Source organism: Vanellus vanellus (assembly GCF_965231255.1).
Source record: "Vanellus vanellus genome assembly, chromosome: 20".
In the NCBI taxonomy this organism is placed as follows: Eukaryota; Metazoa; Chordata; class Aves; order Charadriiformes; family Charadriidae; genus Vanellus; species Vanellus vanellus.
This window is the reverse complement of record NC_138925.1, coordinates 5,547,999-5,570,746: the sequence shown is the minus strand read 5'-3', so window position 1 is coordinate 5,570,746 and position 22,748 is coordinate 5,547,999. Positions and strand designations below refer to the sequence as shown.

The 22,748-nt window shown below is 40.0% G+C and overlaps 1 protein-coding gene across 1 annotated transcript; it reads left to right on the top strand.

The window, feature by feature from the left end:
• Positions 1–4,911: 4,911 nt before the first annotated feature.
• On the top strand, positions 4,912–19,759 carry SLC25A33 (solute carrier family 25 member 33; the record flags this gene model as incomplete). Its single annotated transcript, XM_082493506.1, has 8 exons — positions 4,912–4,920; positions 5,306–5,349; positions 8,964–9,143; positions 12,869–12,946; positions 14,503–14,603; positions 16,830–16,896; positions 18,221–18,504; positions 19,180–19,759. 8 exons carry the CDS (start codon positions 4,912–4,914, stop codon positions 19,380–19,382), a joined length of 966 nt encoding a protein of 321 aa, XP_082349632.1. The 3' UTR covers positions 19,383–19,759.
• Positions 19,760–22,748: the final 2,989 nt, after the last annotated feature.

Here is a 22,748-nt window from a genome sequence, read left to right as displayed (position 1 = left end):
CAGCCTAGCCAAGGCGGGACGGGTAAGGAAGGATCACCGTGCGGCTTGAGGTCAGCGCTGGGCAGAGTTAGTTGGGCTGCTGTGACATTTAGCTATATATAATTTCAAAATCGTGCATAGCTGTGGCGTTCAGCTCTGTTAAATGAAATGCTTTACTCTAAATCCAGCCCGGAATCAAGGAGGAACTGAGGGATGTCTCCAACGGGCATTGTCCAGGCATCAGGCTTTATGCTTTTTGTTGGACCATAGCTTGCTTTTGTAAAGGAACGTATTTGCACCTGAATCAAGGAGGAACTGAGGGATGTCCTCCAACGGGCATTGTCCAGGCATCAGACTTTATGCTTTTTGTTGGACCATAGCTTGCTTTTGTAAAGGACAGTTTACACACACAGTTGCACAACAGTTTAATTAGCTCCGCATAGGTGACAGTTAATAGTGGAGGCTGTGTAACTGCCTGATCCATGTAATTACACTGAAAAGCAAGTACCCCAAAAAGGGAAAAGGATGGAGGAAAGAGAGAGAGAGAGAAGGTAATTCTGAGGAAGTGACCTGGTATGCCAGGCCACTTCTTTTAAGTGCTTGCAAGGAGTTGTAAACTTATTATTTTTGTTATGTTAAAAGTAACAACCCCACCCACTCTAACCCAACCACCACCAACAAAACCCTCCCCAAAGCCTTGTTAATTAACTTATAATATGTAATTTTAGTAGTCCGGAAAGATCATTTTGTGCTGTAAATTAAAAACAAATGTAAAAAAAGTCATCTGTTAGGCAGATAGTAAGTGCTGTTGTATTGCAATTCTGTCCTAATTAGAGATCTTCTTTTCTTTTAGCTCTTTTTTTAATGGTTTAAACTGTGTAAGTAGTAAAATATTCTGCAGTGCTTGTCAGCTGACAATAGTTAGGAAGCCAACAGGAAAGCTATTGTTAGTTTTAATCTGTTTAATAGTAGACCATTGTTTTTTCTGTTGCTAAACAGGAGACATTTAGTCTCTCCCCTGACATCTCCCTGGAGCAGTAAGTTCATTTAATATAATATTAAACCTAACAAAGCTTAAGTTTTTTTTAGAGACACTGCTGCCCTTCTGCTGACTTGGGTAGTATGTGTTGTTTTAAGTCTTCTCTTTCCCCCACCTCCCCCACTGGCATTAGAGTAGTTCCTGGAGCCTGTGACAGAAACTGGACTTGAATGTACGCATGCAATTTGTTTGGTTAGTAGCAATGCCTCTCCAGAACTGTAGGTGTCCTCACATAACTCATCAGACTATAAATAAATAGGAATTTTAAACTCATCAGTGTTTTCATCTAGTACTGGGTGATCAGCGTATTCTTTACTCATTTAATGTACCCTCTACCTTTGCTAAGGATCCTAGTAAACAACCATTTTCTGCAGCAGGCCTAGGAAGTCACCAGGTCTTATCTGTTTTTGAGAGGGCATGGGTGGAAAGACTGGAAACACAGCAGGGACTATCCCCCTGACCACTCTGGTATAATAAGTTTGATCTATTTCTAAAGCAGCAATGAAAATACAGCACAGAGAAAAGAGGTGGTCTTTTAGGATATACAGGCCTTTAAATGTTCATTGCTGGACCTGATTATTGTTCTGCATCTCTTGTTACTTACAGAGACATGGGAGAGTGTACCATCCTTTATCTTGCTGTGATGTTACAGAAAGGAAAATGAGACGGCAAATTTAGTCTTCTCGTGCACCAGCCAACGCTAAAGTGTTTGGTCCATAACACACCTGCCCACCACCCAGTTTATTTCAGAGCAGTTCCCCATTCAAGGCCCTGAACTTCCATATCTTAAATGCGTACATACCTACTAATGCTATTATCTCTGCTTTTCAAGTGAGAAATGCAGAATTTAGGGCTGGCTGGATAGAACAAGAAATTGAACATCAGGTTTGAAGTGTTGCCCAAGCCATTAGGACTACCTCTAATGTAGAAAAGGTAGGAGGAAATGTGCGATGTGTTTGGAGGGGTGCTGGACCAGCCAGCTGATAGGCAAGCTGGAAACCGAAATCATATTAGATATGAGGCGCTGTGCCATGTCTGCCTTACGCATTGCGGTTTTTAGTAATAGTGGTGGTTAAGGGTGCCTGCTCAATAAAATCTGATTAAAGGAGCTCAGCTGTGATGATCTGTGATCTATTATGTCATCAAAGGAATTTTAGAAAGAATTGTTGGTGTGCTAGTGCTTGAGTAATAGTCTCTATTGAGGTCCTTCCTCAGTCCTCCAAATACCTTTACCTTTACGTTTTCTTTCAGAGAACCCTATTATAATAAACGGGTTGTACTGTGACATAAAGCTGTTTGCAGAACCAGGACTTTGGGTAAAATTACCCCTCCAGCAGAAGAAAGTGTTGGAAGTTCTTAATAAGTTGTGTGGGATGCTAACCTTTATTTAATTTAAAGTATTTTTGCAGATAAAGCAAAAGCAGCCCACTCATTTGAAATAATTTTGATAGAGACATTATTGATACTATGATAGCTTCCTGTGAAGGTAGGGATGGTGTTATGGTGTCAGCTCAAGAAGATGTAATACAGTATACTTCTGTGTGCACAAAAAAGGCAGGCCAGCTTCAGATAATCTTGATGGCCAGAATAGAAGTGTTTAATACTTCAGAGGCTAGGAGTGATGAAATGCATTTGAATAAGGTCTCCGGGGAGACCTTATAGTCCCTTCCAGTATTTAAAGGAGGCCTACAGATAAGGTGGAGAGGGACTCTATCAGGGAGTGGAGTGATAGGATGAGGGGTAATGGTTTTAAACTGAAAGAGGGGAGATTTAGATTAGATATTAGGAAGAAATTCTTTACTCTGAAGGTGGTGAGCCCCTGGCGCAGGTTGCCCCGAGAAGCTGTGGCTGCCCCATCCCTGGAGGTGTTCAAGGCCGGGTTGGATGGGGCTTTTTGCAACCTGGGCTGGGGGGAGGTGTCCCTGCCCAGGGCAGGGGGGTTGGAACTAGATGATCTTTAAGGTCCCTTCCAACTCTAACCATTCTATGATTAGAAAGTGTTCACAGTTGTTGAAGGAGATGGCTTCCTATTACCTAACTTGTTATAGGCAGCGAGACTCACTGGCTTTCTTTTGTTTCTGTTAGTTCCTTTTAAGGTGTAAGCCTTAATAGTGTATACTATTAACAGCAAACCAAAGGGTCTTAGCATTTTGGTGGGAAAATAACTCTGAGGGCCGGGAAGATTTCAGAAGCAGCAAAGAGAATGATGTCTGAGTTGCACAATAGATATGAGCATGTTTACAAGTCTGGGTTCCTGCTTCCCTGCTGAAGTCAGTGCAGTTGTTGTTTGTTTTTGTTTGGGAAAAACTCTGGACTAGGCTGCACCAGAGGTTACTCCATGTTGTCTTTCCAGCTGGACTAATGCTGTTTACTACAAGGATTTCCTAAGAGGTGGTATTTAGAAGTGCAGTGCCCTTCGTAGAACTGGCAAAGAGCAAAAACTGGGAACAAACTTTTTATCTTGATTTCACGTAGGTCCTGTGTGATAAGTATTCTTTAGTAGTTTGGTTCAAACTGGAGGGACCGTTTGAACAAAACCATGTTTGTGACACGTTTCTGTCTTGGTATTGAGGCCTAAGTCCATAAATCCCTTGCTCCTATGGCTCTGAAAAGCAACCTTAGATACCAAAGCTTGCTTAAGCCACCTGTAAAAGAGTTGGAAGCATACTTTAGGAAGGTTGGTGACATCAAGCTGCTTTGAATTGAAGGCATAGTGACATCTGTCTCCATAGGCATAGGTTGATTGTCTCAAGTGCAGCTGAGAGGTGTTTGATGCCTCTCACCTGAAGTATATGTGTCTGCTATACTGTCCGTGGTCCAGGGCAGCTAGAGTTGATGATGAGATTAACTGTCTTCCAGCCCTCTACCTAGCTTAGGTTCTCATGTGCATCATGTGATTCACTAACATTATATCAGCTCAAGGAACACTGTGTAAGGGCCTATAGGAATATCTATACCTGATGATAACATTATTAGCTAGAAATTTATTGAATGCTTAAATCAAAATTAAGACATTAGAAACAGTCTGTATTGGTTTGGTACTCAGTTTCCTATGGCATCTGAGAATGCAGCAGCTTGTTCCGCTTACAGTCTTGATGATGCAGTAACAAAATATCAAAGAGATAACCTGCTTTGCTGTTAATGCCATGCATGTTGTGCTAGAGCATGGGATGCATTTTAGAAAAACAGAATTAAATTCCTATTGCAAATGTAATCTCTTAAAACTTGTTGCACCTGCTGTGAATATACTGCTCACTTTGGGATTTCCTTATCTGCCTTCATGGGCGTGATGCTATGTCAGCAACCAGGAAAGCAGATAATACTGTGCACTGTTAGCGCCGTGGTTCCCTGGCTGTCCCACTGAATTCGGAGTCTTGCAGCTATGTTCGGGGAGCTCTACAGGCTTCTAAATCCATCAGAGAGGCTCAGTGAGTAGTACCAAATGATTTCCTAAGGTGCATTTTGACGTTTAAAGCCGTATGTGGTGCTATCCATGAAGTGTGAATGCTTGTCAACCTGGTTCATAAAGTGGCCCTTTAAGTATACTTGCTAGGCTATTTGCACTAATACTTCTCTTGAAGTGTTTCACTTGACTCCTGTCTGTCAAAAAAATCACTGTTAAATGATGAGAGTAGTTGCTGTCCTTTGAGGAGGAAGAGGTAATTTCAAATGCTCACACAGCAAAATGTGTCGGGCTGTGTTAGAAGTTACGGTTCCTCTAACCAAGCAGCTCATCATCTTTGTTCGTGATCCTGGTAAAGTCAGTGGTACTCTACTGAAAGATCATTAAAGGTCTGGATGCTTTTTGTTTGTTTGTTTTTGTTTTGCAGAGCTTCCTTTAACATTCAGCATTGTGGTGTTATTAAGAATATTGCCCATTGATTAAATTTAGGATGGATGAAGTAAGCCCTACTCTTTAATTAAGATTCGTGGCATCTATATCAATTGTGCTAGTGGGTGCTGAGAGTTTATTTCAAATGCAAGTCATTGGTATGTTGGGGGTGGACTTTGTAATGATAGAAAGCTGGTTGAAAAAGAAAAATTGGAACTGGATTTTGAGATTTACATCCTTGGCATGTTTTTTAAACAGTGTTTTCTTTTTACGGAAGTAAATAATTTTTCTGCAGCTCGTAATGTATACTACAGTATGTATCTCCATAATCACAAAGTATGTTTCATGTTCTTAGACCAAGAGTTCCCTTAGCTCCTTTGTTTGGACATCACAAAGCAGAGAACTGTATTTCACTGCTCCAATGCCGATACATGCCTGGCCCATCATGTAACTAGACGAGGCATTCAAGGCCTGAAGAACAAATACTGGTTTTCTGGCAGTAAGTGAGAGGCCAAAGCTGATGAATTGTTGGGTGTCTCGCTTTGAAGAGATTTTTGTATCTGTGATACATGCAGAGCCCAGCTGGGAACCTCTTGTTATGTGCTTGCCGTGGGACCTGTTGAGGATACTCTTCCATAGTGTTTTGTTTCTGGGGAGGTTTCTATCTGTTGACTAAGGACAGATTAGACATTGTTTTGGGATTTTTGCAAGAGGCTAGTGCAGTAAACACTGCTTTACATCTCTGGAACTGTAGTTCTACACTGATGTATAACACACACACACACCCCTGACTCAAACCAGTGTGAGAGCTGTTTTGCCTTGATTGCAGCATAAGATTTTCCCAAATGAAATTTATCTGGCTCTATATCCATAGTCTGAATCTTTCAGGGTTTATAGCTGTTTATGTAGCTGAGGAAGGCTGGTTGTTTTTCCTTTCTTCCCAGTTGTAGGCATTTGGAACACCCTAGGAATACAAAGTGTTTCTTTTATGCACAGTGTGTTATTTTTCAGCCATCTTTCCAGGGAATAGAGCAACACCAGGGTGTGATGGATAGAATTCCCACGTGGAGAAAAATCAGCCCATCTGAAAAAGCTGCCCAATACATCAAAGTCCTTACTTGAACTATCTGCTTTGTATTTATATTTGGGATATAATGTATGCACCCTGTTGACATTCTGAGAATTGCTCTGTTAGATAATGTTAGATAATGGGTTTTTTTTGCTAAATGTCACACTGGCAACATAAACTCTGAGCTGTTAAAACTGATGATGCAGATATTAACTCATTGTGTTGAATATCAGAGGATTACATATGCACTACCAGAAGTACTTAAATATTAAAGGCTGAATAAATTAACTGGGTTATCAAACTAAAAGGATGAAAGGCAAGGAGTGGGCTAGGAAGGCAAGAAGGGAATATGCCAGAGAGGCTAAAAAATTGTATGGCAAGATGTCACTCTAGACTGAGCAGCTGGTAGTTCAGAAACAGCAAATGGAGTTTCAGTGTTCTGAATTTATGAATTGTTACTGTGAAATATTGTTTTAATATTCATAAATGTGAAATAAATGAGGGCTGAAGATGGAGTTCGCAGAAGTGAAGCGTTGGTAGATAAATGAATTGGGAATTAAGGCAATCAAATTCTCTTCATCGAGTTCCCACAGACTTACAATTTCTCTTGAGTATGTTGATTAGTCAGATGTTAATGATACATACTTTTGCTTGTATTGAATATAAATAGTAGGAAAGATGGCAGTGGGGATCTGCAAGAGGGATCCTCAAAACCCTTCCTGCTCCGAGTTGTGCAAGCTGTGGGAACAGGAAAGGTTTTGCTGAAGAAGCTATTTCTGACCTCTCTTTTTTACTCAAGATCTAATTTCAGAGAAATGTGAGCAATGTGAGATGCATCTGACAAAACAGAGAAGGATAAACTGAAGCGATGTTCTCCAGAGTAGTATTGACACAACAGGAGGCTTGTGTCCAAGCCCTGGTTCAGTACACAAAATAATCAGGGGCCTGATAAGGTCTCTGTGAACACTGTCATTTTTGAGCCAAATGACACAACTTCAGCAGCTGTGTACCTAGTTCCATGAACACCTCTGTGACTTTTTTCAACAGTCAAAGAATAAGTGCTTTAAAAGGGATGAAGGCAAAGCTTTTTCTTTCACATTGGATGTGTGGATTGTCCCTAGTTTAGGTTTTTCCCCTTTCAGCAGGGAAGAGGAAGAAGCAAGAACTTAAAGGAGAAACTCATTGAAGCATGCTGCTAAATCATATTGCCAGTTGCAACACAATTTCTCCTGTTGGATGCGTTTGTATCTGAAAAGCACTGTTTTGGGGATCATGTACTTGGACAGAATCTTCTAGAACATGAAAGCTAGTGAGGAAGTTTTATTCCCCGGCCATGTGGTCTGAGGTGTCCTTTTGAACCTTATCAAGAACCTTAATTTTTGTGGTTGCAGGGTGGCCAGGCTGTTAGTGCAAGTGCAGGGGCTTCAGGGTTTTGGCAAAGAATAGCTACTGTTTGATGCAAGACATACTGTTTCAGCAAGCAAAATAAGCTGTACTAAATAAAACATTTATAAACTACTACGTATCTACAGCTTGGATTTTTCTGCCATTCTTTGATTACCGTTTTCCTTGTGTTTTAAAAAAGATTCTTCTAGTAAAATAATTCATATATAGATGGGGCTTTAGAAAATATGCACTAATACGTTATTAATGTCCTTTTATTTTGTGGATCTCTGTTTCCAAATTAGCGCATGTTAACATCTTATGAATCTAGCAAGCAATGCTTTTTTTTAATGTGCAAGACAAAGGATAGGATTATTTTTTTATTATTATTATTCAACTCCCTTTCATGGAAAACTACTTAAACTACAGTTTCACACTAACATCAAAGAGAGTTAAGTTGTTGACTCAAGGTGTTTTCTAAAGAAAGTTGCAAACACAGGTTTTTGAAGGAGTTACGTGCTTTGACACTTATGTAAACAAAGAAAATATTTCCTAGTCAATAGGTTCAGTTGTAGTAAATCCTAAATCCTGATGTGTTTGATTCATAAAATATCGATATAGGTGCCTTTTAGCCAACATCAACATTATGTTTAATTGTGAAGTTTGACAGAAGGGACATGCAATTACCAAAGAGGAACAGCAGCAGAGAGAGAAATGGTTTGACCAGTTACTTTCCAGATTACTGATTAAAATGAAAATTAAGATTCTTACACCATATATTCTTGGCCCAGTGTGCTTTTTCTGAGGCTCATTCTGACTACATTAAGATTGCTATATGCCTCTTGAAGGACCATTGATTTCTTCCTTCTATATATATAGTTATGTGTGCATATATACATACACATATAGACACACATATATGTGTGGGTGTATAGTATTTTATTTTTGTCATTCTGTTATCAAAGTGTGGGAATTCTGTTCTTTAGTAGCCTTTCTGTCCAGTTATTCTATTTTCCCACCCTCCCTCTCATCCTTGCAGCTTCCTTCCCCCCCACCTCCAAAAAAGTAGTTGATATCCGTTGTTTTTAAGAGGTCCTAACGTAGTGTAGTTTTGATATTTGCTACTTCTGTAGACAGCTGTTTTAATCGTAATTACTGAAGTGGTGAAGAATTATATTGCTGTGTTTTCAGGCTATAGTGTCCTAATCCCCAGTGGCTTGTTCTCATCTGCCAGCTTCCTGCTTCCCATAAGAAAAATCCATCCAAGGGTATGTCTGTTTTAGGACAACAACCTCTGAAATGTGGATGCCTCTGAAGTTTTTACAGGCAGAATTCCAAGTCCTGGCAGAACATGGGACAAGCAGATGGTCAGTCAGGGATTTTTGTTGTTAGTGCTGGGTATCATCATTGCGTTCACCAATCTCATCACTACACATGATTATTATCACTGTTTCTCAACCTTCTCTCCCCTCCCCCAGGGCCTGGGAACTCCCCTTCTTTTGCCTAATGCCAAAACTGCCCTGCTTCCTAGTAATTTGTACGCAATGTGGAGCAACTGGAGACAAGTCTTCAGATTTTATCTATATGCCATGCTGTGATTTGACACATCTGTGCAGCTATGTTTTCTTGACTCTGTCTTCTATTTAAATTGTATTTTACAGATGCGGAGGAACAGTTGGTGCCATCTTTACATGTCCCTTAGAGGTAATAAAGACTAGGCTCCAATCTTCAAAGCTAGCCTTCCGGGCTGTCTACTACCCACAAGTCCAGCTGGGGACCATCAGTGGCGAAGGAATGGTCAGGCCAACATCTGTATCACCTGGGCTCTTTAGTGTTCTCAAGTGAGTACTGCTCCTCCTGTCATTCAGTGTCACTTGACACTAGTGGTCTGAGTTTCAGTTCCTCTGTGTAAACATGGAATTCAGATTTTGGTCCAGACTTGCATTGGAAGCATTCGTGTCAGTTGTGCTTCTGCCTCCAGCAGTAGAAAGATAAATTATTCTTTTAAAAACACATACATATTCAAGACTCCTGAGCATTCCTTTGAACTTCCACAGAAATTTGTTTCCACCACTTAGAAACTTTCCAAAGTGAATTGATTTGAATAAGTGTCTGGAGTTGTTATTGTTAAATTGTCTCCTCACATTTAGGCTTATTGTTAGTTATAACTTCCTAGGGATCAATACACAGGACATACTGTAAACTCTTGATGTGCCTTAGCTTGTGGGAACTATCACAGAAAATATTCTGGAGGAAAGGGACTTTTCTCTTTTTTAACACTGAGAAATGTTATCTTTGTCTTTTATTGGGAATAATCATGTTTACTGTCTCCTTTGAGCATTGGAACAGGTAATCCTTACTAGCTGGGGCAAATTCTTGGCAAATGATTGAAGGACTGAATAAGCCATATATGCTGTCTTTTTCTTTTTCCTTGAGCCATTCCCAGTTTGCTTTGGGTAGCTAGTAGAGATACTTGTTGATGTTGCTGCCCATGCTACTTACATGTTTAATGGAGGGAAGTTTTAATTCCTCTCTTGAAGCGCTCTCTCTTTGGAGCATCATATAAAAATGGGAGCCTGTAGCCTTTCCTTCACCTTAATGGACCGGCATTGTGACAGGGTTTCTGATTCTCTGCAGTTAGTGATGTGTGTCAGCCCCTGATCTGTCTTTGAAGCTGGCCCTGCTTTGAGCACAAATTTGAACGAGATGACCTCCAGAATTCTGTGTTCCCCTATATTTTAAGCTATGCTTGTCTGCACTCTTGTGTGGATGATCTGTAACTGAAATTTGCGGGAGTGGGGGAAGGACACTTCTTGCAAAAGCACTCTCACTAAAATATAATGTCTAAATGGGGTCTTGGAAGCTTTTATCTTTTCCTCAGCTGTAGCTGACTTAATGAGCTCTCCTCTGTTTGCTATTAGATGTTGTCTTTGCCCATTATTATTGTGCATCAATCCTATTTACACCTGTATGACTTATGATCTCTGTTAAAAGCCTTCTGTGTGGTTCAGAATGCAGCAGTTGATGCTCCAGCTGTTCCCTTTTCAGACGTGTATTCATAAAGAAGAGGAATTGTGAAATCATCTAGCTTACAACTGCTCAATAGTTTTACCAGCAAGTCTGAAGTCCAAATCTCTACTACTGCATTTCATATCAAAGCACCATAAACTTATGGTTCAGACCTCATGCAAATGGCTTGAGTTTATTTGGATCATTGGGCACCCCAGGGTGATGTAGAGAGGTCCTGTTTAGATCAGGTGGCAGAAATGCCAAAGACAAGACTGGCTAGGAAAGCAGGTTGAATGGTTTCATGTGAGGCCGGCAGGCTTGGCAGGGGAGAAGCTGCGGTTGTGTAACAGCACAGTGCTAATTCAGATTCTCTGCAGAACCGTCTGGCTAGAGTCATTCCAGGACAGGAGTTTCTCTGTTGTAAACAGTGCTTCTTTCCCCTGCCAAACACTTCTTTGTCTATTCAGAAGTGAGTCTAGAGCAATTCGTGACTGAAAAATGTAAGTTAGTGCCAGTTGCCTTTGATTTTTCATCTCTTTTTCCCTTGCTATCTCTTCACCTTGCAGCATGGGACTTCAGGCAGCTCTAACTAAAGGAAGTGAAAACTTCAAGGCACGAAGCATTTAATTCATCCTCTTGGCCATCTTTTTCTGGGGTTGTCTTTTTTTTTTTTTTTTTTTAGGGAGAGAGGAAATGCTTTAAAATTGGTTCAGCCTTTTAATGTCTTTATTAAGCTCATTAAATTTGGTAACTATGATCTTGATTTCATTTCACTTCAGGAATTGCTCAGCTGCATGTATCACCGAGTTTTCGACCTGCTTGCTTCAGAGGATTGAGAAATGAGAGCAGAATATTGATGCTGTCATTCTCCTGCAGGCAGCATCTATGAAGAACAGATAATGCTATTGATTATGATCTTTCTGATAAAATACAAATGTCTGAAGAAAGAAGTGAAGTTAGGTCTCTTGCTTTTACTTTTCCTTCCCTTTCTCAATCTTGGTCATGCATGCATTGCTAAACTGGATGACTTGGGCTTTCTGGTTTGGGAAAGTTGTATGGCTAAAGAAGTGGCCATTAGAGCCCTACATATAAAATTGATCTGTAAGATTTAAAGGTGTTGGGTATGAAAGCACCTTAACTGCTGTAAATAGAAAGTAAGTAGGTACTCAGGAGGGCAGGTTAAGCCTGCTGCTGAATAGAAAGCACTCCAGAAGGACATGCTGTTTTTGTCTAATCCATTTAAGATTCTGATGAGTCACCCCAGCTGGAATCTGCAGTCGTGACTGTTAAGTGACAAAGAACAAGTAGTTGGTGGATCTGTCTCCTTGGAGACACTCAGCCCTGGAGTTTACACAGAAAGTTTAACTCTGCGGCAGAAAAAGTGTTTCAGAAGCTCCTGTATCATCTTCTGTGTAATGAACTTCGGTTTGACATCCATGGGGAACATTCTCAACAGTGCTAATGACCTAGAAAGCAAGTTCTGAAAACTGGCAGTTCCAACGGGTGCACGTGAACTACCCATGGAGCCTGGTGTTATCTGGTTTTTCTTGCATGGTTTTCACATGGTGAGTTCAGTTAAAAGGGCTGCTATCTAGCAGATTGTGCACTGAAATCCCAGTGATTACTGGACCATACCTGGCTTTCACTGGTAAAGACTTGGCTGTTTACTAAGTGTTTGGCTGTTGTTTAGTCCTTGTAAATATGTCTGCTGTTAGTAGTCTTTTTTCAAAGAGGCACTTCAGCAAGGTATCGTACAGAACTTGGCAGCTGCTGGGGAAGCTGTCCAAACAGTTGATCTTCAGAGAGGTCCTAGCCCTGCGTGCCTTCTAAGGCGTGAGGGAAGATGGGTGGAAATGGCTTTGGAAGCTGGTGTCGTGGTTTGTAGCAATTGCAGAACTGCAGGAAAGCATCATTTAGTGATCTTCCTGCTTTAGACCTGATCATGAAGTCCAGTCCTGACAGTGATTCACAGCAGTACCTCTGTAGCTGGGGTTTACTTGGGAAAGATGGTGTGAACTCTTTTGAATGCCCTCAAAACCAGATATCCCTGAACTACCTGGGGAGGCACAGCTTGTGGTATGGTTGCCACATTCAACTTTCACTCTGGGGAACAAATGCATGACTAGGTAATTGTGAAAGGGAAAAGGATTTCTTTTCTTTTTGTCTCTGTACAGGAAGCAAGCTCCTGAATTGCTTAGATACAGAGAATGCCAAAAATATTCTTTGTTCATCAGTCAACTATCATTGGATTCTCCATGAAACTTTAATTCAATTCTTGACGGCTCTCAAAGAATGGAAATTATAACCTTGTGCCATATGACACACATTTGCTTGTAGTGTACTGAAGTTTTATGGCACAGTGGGTTTTATTCAGTAATGTATAATTCTGCTGATTTTCAAGTATATTATGTAGCTTAAAAGCTAATAGCTTCATAATTAATACTTACTGCTTTTGTACAGTTCTTCTGACTGACTGCCTGACAGAACAAGAAGCATAACTTTTAACCCAAATACTATCTTTTTTTTTTTTTTTTTCCCTGTTTGTTTTTATTTTAAGGTCAATTCTGGAAAAAGAAGGACCAAGGTCACTCTTCCGAGGGCTGGGTCCAAACTTGGTTGGAGTTGCACCATCAAGGTAAATAGTTAAACTGTTGCTAAAAGGCACGTTTAAGGTAACAACCCAAATGTTGCAGTGCATTCATGATTCAAAAGAACAGGACATGAAGTTATCCCATCTGTAAACTGAGACTTCTGCATGTATACTGCATAGTATGCATACCAAGGAATAATTCTGAATATCAGTTTTACACTTGTATAACACTGGAAGGTGCAGATTAAACAAGGCACTTAAATTCCAGGTCATTGCAAGAGCTACTTATCATGTGCTTGAGAAAACAAGTGAAAGTAGTACAGAAAATCTATAGGATTAATATTTGCATTTTTCTAATATGATCTGCTACTTCCCTGCAAATACATAAAAGTGCTTGCCAAACACTGAGTTAGGAGCTAGATGCCAGGGGAGAGGAGTACCTATCTATCTGGTCCTTGATTGCCTAAATTATTCTCAAATGAAAAACTGCACCTGAGGGAGAAAGACTTGCATTGCTGCCATGTCACCCCGAAGGCGGATGTCCCTTTTTTTTTTTTTTTTTAAACAGCAACAACAAAAGTAGCTACAAAGTTTGTTTGTATTTGGAAGTCTTACAGGCACCTAAATGGTTTCCATGTGTACCTATGACTGTCCCAGTTTTGGCAGGGCTGAAGATCATTGTGCCTAGCAAATGTTAAAACTTGTTAGCAATCGGGAAATTGGCAGATGTTCTGTGCCTGAAATTGAACCAGTTAAAAAGGAACTTGTAGAGTGGCGTACTCCCTTTCTGGCCTCTTGCCTAGTAGGTAGGATGTTCCCCCTGGAAGTGGGGAATCCTATTTCTGTCGAGGTAATCTTTGCAGCACGGATCTGAATCCAGGTCCGCCTGCTTTTTCATGCAACTCGCTCATGCTGTCTTTTGTGTTCCTTCATATCGTGTGAGATTGGAATAAGGTATTTTATGGAAATTCTCAAATTATAGCCACCAAAATCCACCCTTTTCTAGCAGTTCACTTCAGGGAGCTGTGATCTGTCTGAACCAAGTACATTCAGCTTTTTACTCATCATATTGACTGTTGCAGATCATGTGAGCTTCCTGTGTTCCTGTCCATTATGTAGGGATTTGAGGTGTGTAAAACTTCTTCATTTCAGTGCAGAGTTAAGTGTCTAAAGCATGAAGTGCTGCTAACACAGTTATGGTGCTGAAAAAAATTATGGAAAACATAGGCTCTGGGTGGGAAAGTGACATTCCCAAGTTTACAAAGCGTGTCTAATGCCAGAGCTGGTATAGGTATTCAATCTAAATTGCTTTGTCTGCAAGACTGTGTTGCCTCCCATCTCAGACTTGGTGTGTAAGTAAAACATTTCTACCCTTGGGGGTGTCAATTCAGATAGTGACACTGTAGTGTAAGGATGAAAAAAAACCCCACCCAATCCTGTGTCCTTGTAGATGGAAGCAGTCATGTGGAGGCCTCTTTGGAGAGAAAGTCTTGTTTTTTGGGGTGTGTGGGAATAGTAATGTATCTAATTTGAAGTTGTGTGTATTACATTGCTTTTCTTCTCTCTTCTCTCTTCTCCCCGCTCCCCTCCTCCCCCTACAGAGCTGTCTATTTTGCATGCTACTCCAAAGCCAAAGAACAATTTAATGGCATTTTTGTGCCCAACAGCAACATTGTGCACGTCTGTTCTGCAGGTTCTGCAGGTACATATTTGTAATTCATCTTTCGTGTGGTCTGCAGCAATACCCCCTTGTCCAGCCCCTTGCCAATAGAGGCAATACATGCATTGGTATCTGTGTGGTTCTGAGGTGCACCTTCATTCTTTAAAGTATTTATTCCAAGCTGTTGTTGCTACAAGACTTCTATCCTTCTCAATAGTTAGGAAACAAATAGAATGAATCATAAGGTGGGGACTGGACTTTCAGTCTGTCTGTACAGGACCTAGGCTGACAGCTCTGGATAATTGTGCTATATGAATGAGTGCAGAGGCCAGTATGTGGTGCATTCTGAAAACGTACACTTAGTTTGAGGTTGTGTATGGCAGAAAGCATTAGAACCTATTGCAAGGTATAGGAAGATACTCTTTCTAAGAAATATATCTAGCTGTGATCTCCATAAAAGGGTGAGATCAGGAGAAGTGACTTCAGTTCATGAAACAATACTGTTGTTAAAAGGCACTCCTAATGAGCCAAAGTTCAGAGACTATTTAAAAATAAAATCTGTGAGGCTGGAAACATCCTGTTCTCTCAGAAACAAACAGACAAGAGTTCTTAGCAAGCTTGCTTTGGAGACTGTTAAGGAACACTCTCTCTGAAGAGCTAAAGTTGATATTTCATAGTGTTACTAAAAAAGTGAATCTGCTCTTCTGTAGCATCTGGCTTAAACAGCCAAGTATCGGTGCAATCCAAAGAGTTTATAATAAAGATATTGCATATGTTTATGTAACTTAGTTATAGCAAACCTTGAGTACCTTTTTGAAAAGTCATTCTCAAGGGAAGTAGAGAAGAGGAATGTAGGACTTTGCAGAAAAGCCTGATAGAGAGACACATCTATGTATGGTTTGTATGTATTGGTCAGCTGGCAGTTGCCTGCTTTGTAACTCGTGCAAGCCTGTGGCTCCTGATTTCTGAGCCTTGCTGGATGTGAACACTGCCTGAAGTAATAAGGCAGCTTGACTAAAGGCATGCTGGTGGAGCTGGAAGTCCCCTTGCTTTGCCCTTAGCACAGATTTGTGCTAACATATCCAATAGATGATGCAGTGATGCTCTTTTGCCTCAGCACTTCTATAGGTCTAATAGTGCCTTTGTGAAGGAGTTAGAGCAGTGTTATTTCTCTTGTGTGTGAACAGACTTGACACTTCTGTGATTTGTCCACATTCATTATTGAGGGAGATCTTAATAAATTGCTGAAGCAGATGAAACTGGTATAGACACATTTGGGTTTCTTTTTAATTAAGATTTTTCAATACGAACATTTGAAACTATGTACCAAGTATTGCAGCTACAGAACACTGAAGAGTGCCGTGAGCTGATGCCTTTGTCTCTAAAGGGCAGTGACCCTTTCAGTGTTACTGGTAGTATTTTAAAATTGCCTTTTGGGGGAAGCCAAAGGCAGACTTCACACAGTTTGATCCCAGGAGTGTGCTAGCCCCTAACTTACCTTGTCTACAGAGGAACTGTTTTCCTGTTTAACATTTTGAAATATTTCTAGATTGTTGTTTACTAACTTGGGATGAACTGTTTTCCAACTGTAATGCTATGGTAATGTCTCTGAATTTAAGAAAAGAAAAAAAAAAACAAACAAAAAAAAAAAAACATTAGTAGACACCAGCAAACTTTTGATATTGTTTTAGCCAAGTGTTTTAAGATGTTGTACTTTTCCTACCGGGATGGGTAAAATAGTTTGTTCCTGTAGGAAAAATACTGCAGAAGAGCTCCATTAGTTCAAGCATCGGTAACCAGAGTGATCATTAAAAATAATCTTTCCCAAACTAACCCCTTAATTACGGGTGGATTCTGTTAATGAGATGGCTCAATGGCACCACCTAGAGCCTTGGGGAAAACAAGACTAATACATGTGTGTTTTCCCCACAGGTTTCCTTTTATCTGTCATTCTAGAACACAGTCAGTAAGTAAGATATCTTGTCTTCAGCAGTCTTTAGGAACATGAAGTACATATTAAAATAGGTGCAAAAAGGAAGAATCCTTTAAGAAATGCCAAGGCCATTGGCTGCCGCCTCCTGAAGTTTACTATGAGATGGTTCTCTGGCAAGAGAGAGATTGTAAGTTAGGCACCTGCATGTCCTTTGAATCCTCTAGATAGAGCTGGTAACTAGAACTGTCTCACTGCACAGGGTATGAAGTTCATGTTTGCCATAGCAATAGACCAGTCTGGATTCAGCTATATATTTGTTGTTTTTTTTTTTTCAGCCTTTATCACAAATTCCCTGATGAATCCTATATGGATGGTGAAAACCAGAATGCAGCTGGAACGGAAGTAAGTAACTGATTGCAGGAGATTGGATGCCTCTGGGTGGCTAAAGGAGCCTCTGGAAAACTGAGCTTTCATGTTTTTACTCATGGCTCTTTGGATTTTGATAGATCTTGCCCAGTTGCTTCCCTGATTCTCAATTACACTTTTAAAGCCATGGTGCTTCTGCCTGGTCTGACTAAAGGTTAAGGTTCTGTGTGTCCTACTTCAGTATGATGCACAGCTACTGTTGAGAAGGATGTAGAAGTTGCCTTTGAGTGCTGAGTTCAGTTTCTGGTTCACTGTAAATCTTAAGTTGGGCATAGTGTTAATTTTCTCTCAGATTCCTGCTTACAGGATCTTCTGTGCTTCAGGGGTTGATGTTGAGGATAAATATATTAAGGACTGAAATGCTTTCATACAACAGTAAGAGAGGCTATGGAAAGGTCAGAAGAGTCCGTGTGGGAGGCTGAGCATGAGATTGCAGTCTGTGTCCTGTTCGGCAACATCACCTGTACTGATGCTAGATCACACAGAGGTGTGTGTTACTGCCACGAACCCCGGTCACTGACACACAGCTAGGTAGCTGTACACAGAAGGGGTGAGGTTTTTAAATTGTAATGAAGCCACATTAGTTTAGTTTCATAAAACATTCTAGAGGCAATAAGAATCTGCTGCAGTGGTTTAATGTTCTTTTGGTTCCTTCAGCACTGCACTACTGTTAACCATACCTCCTGAAGACAGAGAGGGAATTTGACACTAATATCTTGTAGTTGAGTGATTCACAGTCACTGGTGGATATCGAAGCAATGAGGGACTCTGCTAGCAATGTGACTGCTTAGAATGGAAATTCTTTCCTGTAGGGACACATAAGGTCAGATAAGAAGGATCCTTTAAGGCACCACAACCTATAAATAATTTATAAGACTTAATTTCAGCACTTCACAAGGTGGCACCTTTGAACTGAGTGCTGCATTTTAAAATGAAGGATCATTTCTCACATAGCAGGCCTCTGTCTCTTGGCCTGCTGAAGGTGGCTTTAAATGGAATTACTAGTTTAACACAAAGCAGTGTCTCTTCAGTGTTTGTTGTCTTTAAAGCATTGGTGTGAACTGTGACAGACTGCATAAAACTTGAGCTGAAAGAATTATCATGAGCATGTATTAGTGAATTAGCAAAGCCAAGTGTACGTTCCTAGCATGATAGTACTGCTTTCGTAGATTTTTGTGGAGTAAAACTTATCAGAGAATCATTTCTGTAGTTATAAAAACTATTGAAAGCTATGAGTTTTTTTTAAATACTAATTCTTTTCCTGGGCTCATTATATGCTCTGTTCTGTTTGTTTTTTTAGAGTCAGGGGTTCAAAACCAATGAATGCTTTGCAGTGTGCTAGATATGTTTACCAGACAGAAGGTATCCGCGGCTTTTATAGGGGCCTGACTGCCTCCTATGCTGGGATTTCTGAGACCATTATCTGCTTTGCTATTTATGAAAGTTTAAAAAAGCACTTAAAGGAAGTCCAACTGCCTCCTTCTCCTCCTAATGGGACCGAAAGGAACTCCACAAACTTCTTTGGACTGATGTTTGCTGCTGCTGTTTCCAAGGGCTGTGCCTCTTGTATTGCTTATCCACATGGTATGTTAACTTTTCCATTTATGATCGCAGTAGAACAGCTGTTGCCTGTAATCCAAGACAAATGATGGGGCTTAGGGCAGTAAAATTCTTAGTCGTTTGAATGGCCGAATGCATGTTACTGTGGTGTGTGCATATGCATTGGCATTTTCAGTACTGGTCCCACTGTACCTCACTAGCCGCAGTTCATGATTGGGACTTCCTACTTTGAAAACAACTCAAAAAAATGTCAAAAAGAAATGGAATGCCTAATATTTCTGTTCTCACTAGTCGCCTCATCTAGCTGAGTACCCACAGCCTCTGGGATTCTGTGATCAAGTGGTGGGAAACACTTTTGGGCTGAGCCGTGTTATTTGTTTTGGATAGACGTGAATGTTATCGTGGTTATATAGAAAGAGTAATATTGATTATGTAAGCATCAGTGAAGCATTTAGTTCTGTAGTAGCTTGAATGAGCAAATAATTCATTTATTCCACATGAAAGGGAACTCATCTTTAACTTTGTTTCTTGCCTGAAGGGCAATGTGTACAGGATTCCATGGCAGAAAGTACTGGTTCGTGATTGGTAAAGGAAGGTTTTCACGTCCCTGGGTTTTGCATACTCTTTCCTGGTAACGGCAGGTTTCTCAATGGGCAAGTTTGTCTTGTTAACTTTGGGCTCTGTTTTACTTTTCTGCAGAGGTCATACGGACACGTCTGCGAGAAGAAGGCACTAAATACAAGACTTTCATTCAGACAGCACGTCTGATAGCGCGTGAAGAAGGCTATCTCGCCTTCTATAGAGGACTCTTTGCCCAACTCATCCGGCAGATACCAAACACAGCCATTGTGTTGTCCACCTATGAGTTAATTGTGTATTTGTTAGAAGACCATGCAAAGTAGCAGAACCAAGACTCCTGTTACAGACTGTAGACCAATTTCTTCGTTGAACAAATAGTCCTTTAAGAGACCGATGCAGGTGGCAGTGCTGGTGGAAAAACTACAAGTCTGTGACCACCTGCTGGATATTTCCTTTTGGATTCATGCTTTCTGAAAGGTCTTGAGTCATTAATGTTAATAGTTAATTATAACTTTTTTTAACTTAATGATAATTAAACTGCTACTAAATTAAATTACACTATTTAATTTAAGTATATGTTTGTTCTTTTCCTTAAACACAGCCATATGTGGTCAAGGAATGTACCTCATACTATCAAGTGATCTCTTGGACTGGTGTTCATTAAAACTGTATTAAAACAGCAGAAGAACTGGTTTGGAAATTTGAAACTGTCTTATTACCACTGGAGTCTTGTCACTTTTTAGCACTTTAATAACCAAATGCCCAAATAACTTTGAGAGTTCTTCTGGTTTATTCAAGATGTATCATTCATTGCTGTGTGAACATCCTGGAGTGTTCAAGTAGGACAATCTTGTACTATATTTCTCTGTTTTGATGGTATGAAATACGTACCCCAGAATCTCTTAGAAAAGCGTAAGGACAGTCAGTGACTGTAGCCTGGCTGCCCTGCAGAAATTCCATGCAGTAACTTGGTCACGTATCCTGACCTCGGCCTTTTACTGCTATGGGGGCTTTTTTGTGTTATGTTTTCCTTATGCTTCAATGCTAGGGGCCTGGAGAGTAGGAGAGAGGACAAGATAGATCCCAAACGCTATAGACTATAAATCTACAAATGCAGTTCTGGATTCTGCTTTACAATATGATACTTGGGAATATGTCCCTCTTGGATCTGATGTCCTTGTAGAGCAGTGCTTCTGAGGGGAATGAGATACTGTGTTATCTCATGAACACATCACTGGAGTTAATACCAGAAAAATCCACAGCCTATGTAAATAGCTTCTTTATGTCATTACTTGATTTCTTATTGAAGAAAATAAGGATTCACCATCTTAGTGCAGCCTGTTGAACAGTTCTCATGTTTCATATAGATACGATATCTGCCTTCCCCTTCAAAGACACAGTATCAAAGGGGTCTTCTTCAACATTAGTCATGATACAGTTCTTACAGTTATAAATCAAATATATACTTGAGCTTAGTCCTTTCATAAACATTGGAATATGCTTTTAATTTTAGTAGTCTCTTTACCACTTGTATTGCAGCAGTACCTTGCAATTAAAGTATTGTATATGAATAATTACTGATAGTGCAGGATACAGTATTTTAGAACTTAAATGGGTAGATTTGTGTTTTGTTTTGGCCATACTATGCTCTCTTATTCATTAGTGTCATTTGCTTTGACAGCTGAGACAAACACTACAGCATTTGAGCCCAGCTTCCATCTTCCCTGCTGTTGAACTGAACAATGAGCTTCTCATGATTTGAGCAGGTGTTGTGTTCTTGAGCATAAACAAGTGTTTATGGACATCTCTGACTTCAAGGACCATATACAGCAGAGGTTTGGACTTGGAAGGATCATGCAAAGCGTTAAGAAACAGCCTAGTAGTGAGTAGGGCTGACTTTTATAAGATAAAGTTTACAGGCTAGTATTTTGTTGCAGAAGTATAATGGGTTGATAACTAGATTCAGACCTTCACGTCTGTTCTCATTAGAAGCTAGCCGATGACTGGTACTTGAGGTCATATTTGACATCAGTGTGATGAAGGAGCATAGTGCAAATAGGGTAGAATGTGTGTATACCTCATTATGAGGCAAAACTGCAAAAATAGCTGATTTCTATTATGTCCTACTGAAAAGAACATATCACATTACCTCTAAGCTAAAATAGGAAACAGTTGAGTAACTAAAAACTGGCATGGCTTTTTTTTTTTTTTTTGGAGAGGATAAGCAGGCAAAAGCTTTAGTCTCTTTTTAGGAGTCAAAACTGTCATGCAGGGCTGTTTCTATTTTTGAGAACTAGGACAGTTGTGCTGCTACTTTGAAACATTTTCTGAGATTTGCTTTCTTAAATTAGTATTCCTCTGTACTTAAAGTATACTAGCTCACTTTTAAAGTGTTAGTCAAATGTAGACTGCTGATAGCTTTTGAGAATGAGGGGAGGGAACTCAAACCCTTTTGAGGTGTTTGGGACTTAGTAAGAGAGAAAGCAAGAAAAAGAGAACAATTTTTTGTTCTGCCTAAGTCTGGAAAATCAGGAACTCTGCTGGATTTTTGATTTTGAATTAGTCTTAATTTTATAGAGGGTTAATAAGCTATATTGGGAGCTAATAGAATTTCCGGATTAGTATAATTTACTCCTCTTTCTTTCCTCTACTAGAATTTTTAAAATTCACTAACCCTTGATTCCTTAACCCTGCAAAGAGTTACCGTTTTTAGGTAACTAAGCAATCCTATTGATGTCACTTGAGTATGGAGTAAGCCTATCACCAGAGGGAAGAATTTGAAGTAGTTTTTTTCCAAAGGGACACCTGAATTCAAAAATAACCAACTTTTCTCTGGTTGTGAAGGAAGAATCACTGTTCATTCCACTTCAGCTTCCACAGAAAGTCGATTTCATGGAAGGTAGGTAAATTTGTTACTGGTTAGAATTTCCTGGGCAATTTCCCTCTAAGTTTAGGCTTCATTACTAGACCCTCTGTAGCTTAATTATCAGTAAGATGATGAAACTACGGTCTTATCTGAAGTGACCACAAAGTTTCCATTAACTTTACCAGCACCCAGTCTGTCCCCATTCATAAATTAACAGTTGAATTGAAATTACACACATTCTGTTGCTACAACAGTATGAGCTACACATGTTGGTTAATTTAGCTTTGGAAAGATTTCTTAGGCATTCGAAGATGGAGACGTTAATCTTCTCAAGTCCTTACACTAGAAGACTTACTGCCTCCCTTTTGGTATCCATGGTGGCCATATCCCTCAATTATCTGTGTTTACTGATGGTTGTGATACATGCTTGTACTGTACTTGTGTCCCTCACCATAATTTATAGCTGTTTTGCACAAGTTCCTCATTAGCTCCTTAAAGGAGGAAACTTGGTAAACAATGCATCTATGGCTGGACTGATACTACAGATACAGTTGATAGGAAGGGAGGGACTTCTGTAGAAAAAATAGACAAGATCTGGAGTACAGTCCTAGAGGACTTGCAGAAGGGCTTGATGTGCCAAATGACTGGGTTGTTCTTCCTTTCCCTATTATTTAGTCTCATAAAACAATCCCTAAATAATTGAGCTAAACAATGGAAGACAGATGGAAAAATTATGTCCCCCTCCCATTTATCAAGAAGAAGTAGTCACTTTTATTCCATAGAATTAATTTCCATGGCAGAAATAGAAATGGAACAGTTAAGA